This window comes from Poecilia formosa, unplaced genomic scaffold (genome assembly GCF_000485575.1).
Source record: "Poecilia formosa unplaced genomic scaffold, Poecilia_formosa-5.1.2 Scaffold277, whole genome shotgun sequence".
NCBI classification, from domain to species: domain Eukaryota; kingdom Metazoa; phylum Chordata; class Actinopteri; order Cyprinodontiformes; family Poeciliidae; genus Poecilia; species Poecilia formosa.
This window is the reverse complement of record NW_006800216.1, coordinates 686,983-696,919: the sequence shown is the minus strand read 5'-3', so window position 1 is coordinate 696,919 and position 9,937 is coordinate 686,983. Positions and strand designations below refer to the sequence as shown.

General features: G+C 40.8%; 1 protein-coding gene and 1 long non-coding RNA gene across 2 annotated transcripts; both read right to left on the bottom strand.

Annotated features, from left to right (window-relative positions):
* Nucleotides 1-1,794: 1,794 nt before the first annotated feature.
* LOC103151300 (neuron navigator 3-like) lies at nucleotides 1,795-8,720 on the bottom strand. Its single transcript, XM_016681311.1, has 3 exons — nucleotides 8,712-8,720; nucleotides 8,194-8,469; nucleotides 1,795-6,610 (listed from the first exon to the last, which is right to left on the bottom strand). Exons 1-3 carry the CDS (start codon nucleotides 8,718-8,720, stop codon nucleotides 6,491-6,493), a joined length of 405 nt encoding a protein of 134 aa, XP_016536797.1. The 3' UTR covers nucleotides 1,795-6,490.
* Nucleotides 8,721-8,729: 9 nt separating this feature from the next.
* Nucleotides 8,730-9,935, bottom strand: LOC107838548 (uncharacterized). Its single transcript, XR_001664631.1, has 2 exons — nucleotides 9,752-9,935; nucleotides 8,730-9,031 (listed from the first exon to the last, which is right to left on the bottom strand). It is a non-coding gene; the product is annotated as an uncharacterized LOC107838548 (long non-coding RNA).
* Between the last annotated feature and the right edge of the window lie 2 nt (nucleotides 9,936-9,937).

The window sequence follows — 9,937 nt, the reverse complement described above, 5'->3', positions numbered from 1 at the left end:
AAAAAACAAAAAAAAACTTCAAACTATCATCTGATAGGAACGACAGGGAATCCATCCGATTAGTGAAGAGCTTCTTGCTGAAGTCTGATATGAAGTCAGGATGCCTCGTCTGTAAGACGTGACAATCTTTGGAGCGAGCTGAGGAAAGCTGCTGCGTGGTTCAGTCAAAGCTGGGTTAGCCTTCTGACAGCAGGGTACGAGCAGCACTTGGTTCATCAACAGTCAGTCAAAGGGTTGATCCTGTAACAAGAATATTAGGTTGCACTGAAAAGAAGTCTGAAAAGAACCATTTAAAGAAAATACATAAGTGGAATTACATATGTGGGTTTAATTAAATCAACAGATCTTCACAAGGTTTTAAATTACATAAAACTAAGAGTAAAAAAGAAACACATAGCAGCGACTCAACTAAACAAAGATAAAGCTAGAATATAAAAACTGTGTGGAATAACTATGTACACCTTTGCAGCTTCCACAGGAGTTAAGCTGTAAAAGAAACTGGTTTTATTGTAAACTGGCATCAAACGAGCCGTGAAAACTTTAAATTTTGGCTTTACGGTTTTGGAACGTGTCGTGTATTCTTTATACTTCCAATAACATTTTAGGCCTTTTTAATAGCATGATAAAACCTAAATCTTACTTTTATGTTCCAACATGTAAAACCCTAAAAAATGTAGACGGTTGTTTCAATGTCCTGACTGCTGCTACACATCACCTCAAAGCCGTGATGCGCTGTCCGTAAGCAATGGCCGTCTGTGACTCTACACGAATACTGGACACATGCTAAGACATATAAATGCTTTCAAAGCAAAACTATACCACAAACTTCCATAGCAGTGAGAGATTAAAAAAGTGACTTTGTACTATCCGTCTCCTTGCGTCACATTAATTTCTATTCAGTGTTGTAACTTCCGTAGACCGCGCTGTTAGCTAGAAACTTCTGCGCTCCCTCCTGCTTACCTCTTTACGGGACGATGAAATATACGAAGAGAAACAAAGCGATGTCAAAAAGCAGAAACACCCACAAATCCACCCAGTAGGAGTGTTTCGGTAAGTTAACGGGGCCTCCGTTAGATTTAAACATTTTATTCTCTCCAGAGGAAGCCACGGGAGTCGCACCGGGTTTCATCTTTCCAATGGCTGCGACTGGGAGTTACCCGGAAGAGGAGAATTATATCCTTCCTTCAAAATAAAAGCAGTTTTGACAAATGGTGATTTTATACTTCTGTCAAGTTCGGAATAAATAAAAAAAAAATATTTTTTCAAGTTGACTTCGCCCGATACCTACTTCAGCAATCTGTGCAAAAGGCTAATTTTGTATTTTCCTTAACAGTGTCCTTATATTGTGTAAGGTGCTTTACCCTGGTGTGTACAGACAAAGATAGAGATCATAGACAAATCAAAACTGGTTTAGCTTTGTAAAACTCAATTGCATTTAAGATTTTTGAACTGTGGCTAAAAGTCTAGTATTTTACAGACTTGAATCTATGTACTGTTAATTCTTAATTTTTAGAATTCTGCCATTTTTGGGGGGCAAAAAGTGACCAAACAGCCAACCAGAATGTAAGCTACAAAAAGCTACAGCAGCGGTGTAAGTTGTCAAGGAACATTTAACCCAGCATTAGTGGGTGGGTGTGTATATTTGAGGCTTTTTGTCCTCTGCAATCATGAAAGAAAGATAATTTATGTGGAAATAATTCTTGTTTTAGAAAAAGCAGTTTTTGCATTTAGCTGCTCTGGTAATCTGGTCATTTCAACACGGAAGAATCTCAACTGAACAAAAACTCAAATTGCTTGAGTGACACCAAATACCATTTATTAGGGCTTTACAAAGACTACAAAATCCTCCAGATGACTTAAATCACTGTCTCTGTATATTTACATGATATGTTACATACAAATGTACAAAATATAAAACATTTAAGGACAAATGTTTCACCCGGAAAGAAACAAAACTTTCTCTCAAACCAGAGTAAATGCTATGGTCTCCAACTAAGATGCAACTCGAAAGTGTAAGTGGGAAAAATTACCAGTTGGTTTTCAACACAATGGTGTACACTGTTAATGGTGTCAAAGTGCTGTTATCTTGGGAACTAATGGCCTATAACAGGAGTGTACATAGGTTTTGATACATTGGTGTAGGTCTCGGCAACCTGTAAACACTGTATTTTTCACCATTGGCATGCAACTACACCACCTGGTTAGCAACCATCGAAGGCTGGGCTGCAGAGACATGTGAAGCTGAGTACAGGTAGGATTGTAGAGGTTTGTCCTGAGGTTGTGACAACAAGACTTCTTGGTCTCTGGTGGGCCTCTTACTGACCAGTAGCACCTGTTAGATGTGTACAGTACAGCGTCGGCTCAACTTCATCGCCTCAGACAGCTAGCAAGCCTAAGGTGGTGGTAAGTTAGGGTTAAAATCACCAAAGAGGAAGTGGTTTTTAAAAGAACAGCTCAGGATTTTTAAGTAGATGTCTGTCTGGCATCGTCATTTAGCATAAATCCAGGGTAAGTCATTTCCAAAGGCTGAAGTCAGCAATTATTCAAAAACCAAAGAGGACCTCTACTATCTTAACTGAAATCTGAAGTCATAACAGTTTGAACAAAAGTTGTATTTTGAGCCTTGAAACCATTGCCATGTAGGTAGTAGGTGGTTATTTACCCAGAGGGTTCTCCCTATTTGCAAGGGAAATGGAGGTTGGAGGTAGTGTGCCACCAATAATCTTCCAGTGTGAAACAAACACTGAGTACAGAACATAAGTGTTTCCAGTGAAGGCATTTACAAACCCTGCAAGAACCGAGAAATTTGTTTACATCAGGTGGCAACAACCAGAATTTCCAATTTTCTCCACTTCAAGCTTCTGACCAACCATGAAGTACTTGGTGAACAGACAGTTGATGTACGGGTCAATCCATACTCCCATTCCATTTTGTTCCAACACCGTTACTTTGAACGACAATTTATGGTGGTAAAATGTGGTTGTCAAATCAGGTATAAAAGATTCCCTGCAGGATATAAATTGACACACTGTTGGTATCTTGAGGTGAGAAACAAATTAACTAAAAATGTACAAAGTGACCAGTAGTCTTGGCATAAACCACAATGACGCTTCTTGAGTTGCTTTGAGGCGATAAAAGTCTGCTTTGGTCTTTGCTTCTCTCAGACTAGCTGTTAACTAATCTGGATTTTCCACTAAATGACAACAGTTACCTAGGATACCGACTGCCTACACTCTTTTGAACAAAACCTCACTTAAAAAATCCTGAGCCGTCCGTTTGAGGAACAACAGGCATTCCTAGAGACAGAGAGGATCAAGAGTATTTCGTGGTAGAGTAAGGAGCATTGGACAGGTGCCTACATATTTTTTTTTTTTTTCAGTTTAGTTAGTTCAAACGGTATTTACTGTACAGTTAATGCCTCCTGCATAGGCAAAACATCAAATCACCACAAGACACACACCTGTTTCCGACAGCGGATCGAGTTTTTGCATCTTTTTCTTCTCCATTTTCCATACGAACGACGATATCTTCAGCGGGTTTTGCATTTTGTAACACCGACAGGCCAGAATGCATCTTTGATTCACTGTGCAAGAATTCTAGAAGTATTTACAGCCCACCACGACCCTCAGACCTGTGCAAAATTGACCCACTTAAACAAAGAAAGAACAATCAAAATTCTAAATGGCTTCTTCCGTCCAGTACACGCATACATACAGGTAAAGATCTTTTCTCAGTGCACCCCACCCACCCCACCCTCACTCCCATTTTTTTAAAAAAAGCTTCAAAACATGCTCATCAGGCTTACTAAAAACAAAACAAAAAAAAAAAACAACAACCCAAAAAACAAAAAGAAAAACAGTTTGGTTGTGCTCCTGGTAATTCAAGTGAGCCCAGCTCAACTAGGCGCAAAACAACTAAAAAAATACCCAACCCCCCCTTTTTTGTGTTTCTTTATACAATATTGGTCTGTTTTTTGAACTGAAATACAGCGTTATGTTTCTTAACTTCTTACTGTCAGACAGAAGCAAGGATGCTTCAGAAGAAGAAGACGGGGCCGCAAGCAGTAATGCCTACATCTCATACCAGATGCGTCATCTTTGATGCAGACGGAAGCAGGTTAGCATCATCCTACAGTGAAACGCGCCCCGCTTCCACCAACAGCCAGAGAAAGCGAAGGAACGTTTAAGGCAGTTAGAAAGCACCAACATTATTGTTCCCTTTTACGGCTCTCGGCTGATCCACTCGAACAGTAAAAGACAGCGGCTTCGACTGGTTTTTGGATACCTTGAGGACAAAGATGGATGCAGGGTATTGAACAGGAGAAACTTTGGGGTATCTGGGTTTGGACTATTCGGTATTTGGATTACTTCCCACCGTGGAGAACTTCTACAACCATGGTGGGCTTTTGCTGTTTGATTGCAAGTCTGTACGGTGTGAACATTTGGCAGTCGGATCAAAGGGAATCATTGGCACTTTTCCATGTTGCCTTCACAGTAACAGGACGACTGGGCGACACACAGATCTCACACTTTCATTGTGCTTGGTGTTGGCATTTGGAACAGCTTGGCAGTGGCTGACCCTGATAAGGTTCAGGCCAGGGGGCCCAGCACCACGAGGCTTAAGCAAATGTCCGCCAATTTGCTCAGAGCTGACCCAAGGCATACGTGGGAAAAGGGGCTGCTTAGGGTCCGCCGCTGGCTTGGAGGCCCCAGGAGCTCCTCAAATTTAGCACAACAGGTTCAAAATGTGCTAGGTATAAATACAGAGCGTTTTAGTGGTCCAAAAAACTGATTTCTCAACAAACAGCTAAAAATTTTAAAGATTTTAGATGGGAGAGGTTGGCTTTGCACCTGACCCAGGTCTGGATAGCCGCTTACTTTAGCCTCGTGAAAAACCTAACCAGTTTATCCAAAGTAAAAGCTCCAAAAGTGTTTCGCACCACACGTAAAATATTAACTGCTCATCACGAGGCATGGTCCTGGTTACTGGTGCCACGGTTTTAAAAGGCTTTGGTCTCAAAACCGCCAGAATGTCCCAGTCGTGGTTTAAAGTTTGAACCAAAGTTTTATCTCACCCCATGGAACATTAAATAATGCAATCCTGCTACTGCCCCCAGCTGGACAAAAGGAGGCAAATACAACTTTCCCTGGCTTTAAAAAAAAAAAAAACTAAAAAAATTGGCTGTTTGGAGTCACAATGTGGAAAACTAATGGAGGGCCACCTACCACTTTTATTAAGAAAATGCAGTTTTAGAACTACAGATGGCAAGATATGAATGGTAAGCTGCCTAGAGGTCCCAATTAACCAACTAATCTCTAGTTAGACTGCTAGTTTAACTCTGTATAAACAAATCTTCTGTAAGGTAACCAAACATGATCACAGGATGACAATATAGACGCAACATTAGTCCCACTGTGGCGGCTTATGAGCCTAATAAAAAAACAAATTCTGCCTGGGTCGGCTCTGGATCTTTAATAAATAATATATATAATAACTAATGGAGACAACTTCTGATCCTAGTTGAACTGCAAGGGCTCAAAGTTGTCCTACATCAGCCACAACGTTAGCCAAACCTGCCAACATTTTCCACCAGTTTTTGTGCAAAGCGTCAGACTTGGCCATGAGAAGACATTAAAAACTACACCTGCTCTGCTTTTCACGCCCGCTGTTAAAAGCTGACATCCATGAAAACAGTAGAGACAGAGCGCCTTGCTCAAGGACACTCTGGCATTCTTGATGATGTTCAAAGAAGGGACTTGAACCGATAAAAGGTTCTTGTCTGAGGGGATTTCCTCCCTGCTGCCTCTGTGTGTACATATATGTGTGTGTCTGTAAGAAGCACCTCTGTAAACAAGGAAAGACATAACAGAGCCAGCCATACTAATGTAAACATCTGTAGATATAACTGGGTAAAAAAAACAACAACAACAAAAAAACAATAAAAAAAATATCATCCAGTTTTGTTGTTCTGGGACGCTCTGGAAACCGACATCTAAAAGTAAACCGGAGGAAAAGTGTCTTATTGTTGAGAACACTTTTGGAAAAAACCACCAGAGGTAAGGATGTTTCTCATCACAATCACGCGGACATTTTTATAAAAATGTCACAAAAATGAACAGGACAATACGGTTTGTTGGACGCAATGTAGACGGTCTCCAACCTGTGGTTCGGTTTGACATTTTGACCACTAAGGACCAAGTTGGTAAAGCCTCTGACAGCATAAAACATTCGGATTTCATATTGCACCATTAAAATATAGGTATTTTCTTTCAATTTGAGGGTATATTTTGAGTATTAAAACTTTTCATATATTATATATCTGTAGTGCGGGTCCTGTGGTGGACCAGCAGCCTGACCAGGTTGCTCCCCCGCTGCAGCAGGACCGGATAATGATGGATAATTCCATATCGTGTTGGGAGGGGGATGTGTTCTTTGGGGTTCCAAGGTTTTTCCACCATTTTAGAGGTTTAAAGTGAGTTGGTTTTGGGGCTCATAGGGCCGACTCCAAGGAGGAGTCCAGCTGGTCGTCATGGTGACTGGTGCTGTCGCTGTCGCAGCTCTGGGTGCTGGAGTAGTTAGCTGCTTCCTGCAGCCGTAGCAGCATGTTCATCTGCAGAACATAAAACATGAACAGATAGAAGTGTTTGTTCAAACCTAGGACAGAGTTTGGATAAAGTTTGAGAGTTGACAAAATACAAAGAGAGAGAAGACGACTGCAGGAAGTAATTGGAAGATCATGGCATGTTAAATGTTGGGGTTTGTGAGAAACCTTTGAGATTTCATATCTGAATATTAACTTCAACAGGCTTTTTCAGTTGAACCCTCTAAATTTACTCAGTACAAACAGAAGGCACCATGACTTCTCTTACTCGATGTTTAAATGAACCAAATGAAAAGGCGCATTGATTATGAAAATTGCATTTACCAATACTTTGGATTGTTGCTTTTTATGTTCACCATCAGCTTAAAGCCTACTGATGCATAAAAAACAGTTTGGTTTTTAAAACAATATGATGCTTAACAATTACAAAATGTTTGGACTTATTACATTACCTTTCCTAATGCAACATATGTCCCTACATTTTTAAGAATGAAACTTCACAAGCTGTATTTTGTGCCGTTTCTAACTGCTGCAGTCAATCAGCGCCATAAACCCGTTGAACTTTTCATCCCTGCTGCAGAGCTAATGATCTAAATAATGCAGAAGTGCTGCTGCATCTGGAGAATTGCTTCCAGTGTTCCTAAAACGGCTTTTGGCACCGCAGGATAATAACTGCACACGAAGGGGTTCGCACACACACACGCACACGTGCACACACACACACACAGGCGTGTGTGTAAAATGCACAAACACTCTAGTTAAATCAAGCCAGCCGGGTTTTTTTTTTGGATGGCTAGCCTTTAATTTCTCCTGGGCTGCAATAACCCACCGAGCAGGAATGATTTCTCTCTCCACTCATTTACTTTCTACTCTCACTGCCCTTAATAGTTTATTTGTAACTTTGACAGTTTTGCTTTAAAGGGGCAGTATTATGCGATTTCCAGCTACATCGTATTACTTTATAGCACAATCAAGCACAATTCAGTTGTTACAAAATGATGTGTATATCAAATATATCTTAAAAGAAGTTTGACAGAGGGCCTTGATATTGGGCCAATGTCTCTTTAAGAAGCTCCTGCTCTTTATGAAACTCCGCCTACAGGAAGTCATCGCAGCATGGCTCTTCTATTAACGCTTTAACGACGTTTCGCTGGCGTTGCTTTGAGAACAAGCGCAGCAGATGCACCATTCCACCAGGTGTTTGCTAATTGCTGCTGGCTAGTCTAAAGGAGCTGAGTGAGGGAGTCACACTCTTAGTTTCTTTTAGGTAGAAACTTGGAAGCTTGGAAACTGAAGCAAGCTCAGAGGCGGAGCTACCGTCCACCCACAAGTTTTGACTGAAGGATTTCTCAAACATGATAAAAATAAAATCTAAGCAACACTCCAGGTTATATTTCTGATGAGGGAATTATATTATAACATGATGTAAAGCTCAAAAAAGTCCATTTCACATAATATTGCCCCTTTAAAGCGTTAGCTTAAACTGTACTCTCTGTTTGCTCATCGCTTTGCAAACGAGGGTGAATCCATGATTCCTGGCAAATAATTCATGGCTAATAAATGGAACCGTCTGAAGTCAGATCCGTCCTCACCAGCGGGTCTCCCTCGGTGTCGCTCTGAGACACCTGCTTGGACGACGTCCCCTCCTTGGACGAGCTATAGCCGTCATATCCCACGTCTTCCGGCCTTAGCTGGAGCAGCGACTGGCCCTCCTGCTGCAGCGAGGCGGCATTCCACGGATACGTGTCATTCACCCACTTGGACGGATCCTCCCACACGGCTCGCTTACCGTACAGCTGAAGATGGGAACAAAAGATATGCAGGGAAGGAGGAGTGAAGAAATATTCTTTTCGTTTTTGATGCCTTACCTGGAAAAGCCCTAATATCTCTTTAATGAGTNTTTTATTCGTTCATGAGTTGTGTGCAAATTGCCAAGAGTTTGCTTAGAGTTTCCTCTACATCAACATAGTTTTCAATAAATAAAATGTTTCTGCGCTCACATCATCATTGGTCCCAACACCAGTTACATACTTTTCCTGAATATTATCTGTTCTTTCCGGGAAAAAAAAGACACAAAAAATTAGAGATTATATAACATTTACAGTGATACCAGAAGCATCTTAAGTTATTTGCTGAGTCTCAAAGATAAAAGTCAGTTGAGATGTTTTAAGGTCCTCAGCAAAAACAAACAAAAAAAAAACCCTTCAAACTATCATCTGATAGAAACGACAGGGAATCCATCTGATTAGTTATTGAAGAGCTTCTTGCTGAAGTCTGATGTGAAGTCAGGATGCCTCGTCTGTAAGACGTGACAATCTTTGGAGCGAGCTGAGGAAAGCTGCTGCGTGGTTCAGTCAAAGCTGGGTTAGCCTTCTGACAGCAGGGTACGAGCAGCACTTGGTTCATCAACAGTCAGTCAAAGGGTTGATCCTGTAACAAGAATATTAGGTTGCACTGAAAAGAAGTCTGAAAAGAACCATTTAAAGAAAATACATAAGTGGAATTACATATGTGGGTTTAATTAAATCAACAGATCTTCACAAGGTTTTAAATTACATAAAACTAAGAGTAAAAAAGAAACACATAGCAGCGACTCAACTAAACAAAGATAAAGCTAGAATATAAAAACTGTGTGGAATAACTATGTACACCTTTGCAGCTTCCACAGGAGTTAAGCTGTAAAAGAAACTGGTTTTATTGTAAACTGGCATCAAACGAGCCGTGAAAACTTTAAATTTTGGCTTTACGGTTTTGGAACGTGTCGTGTATTCTTTATACTTCCAATAACATTTTAGGCCTTTTTAATAGCATGATAAAACCTAAATCTTACTTTTATGTTCCAACATGTAAAACCCTAAAAAATGTAGACGGTTGTTTCAATGTCCTGACTGCTGCTACACATCACCTCAAAGCCGTGATGCGCTGTCCGTAAGCAATGGCCGTCTGTGACTCTACACGAATACTGGACACATGCTAAGACATATAAATGCTTTCAAAGCAAAACTATACCACAAACTTCCATAGCAGTGAGAGATTAAAAAAGTGACTTTGTACTATCCGTCTCCTTGCGTCACATTAATTTCTATTCAGTGTTGTAACTTCCGTAGACCGCGCTGTTAGCTAGAAACTTCTGCGCTCCCTCCTGCTTACCTCTTTACGGGACGATGAAATATACGAAGAGAAACAAAGCGATGTCAAAAAGCAGAAACACCCACAAATCCACCCAGTAGGAGTGTTTCGGTAAGTTAACGGGGCCTCCGTTAGATTTAAACATTTTATTCTCTCCAGAGGAAGCCACGGGAGTCGCACCGGGTTTCATCTTTCCAATGGCTGCGA

Coding starts and splice junctions, on each gene's coding strand:
- LOC103151300 (XM_016681311.1), bottom strand. Junction 6,611..8,193: donor ACACCGAGGGAGACCCGCTG/GTGAGGACGGAT, acceptor TATGTTCTGCAG/ATGAACATGCTGCTACGGCT.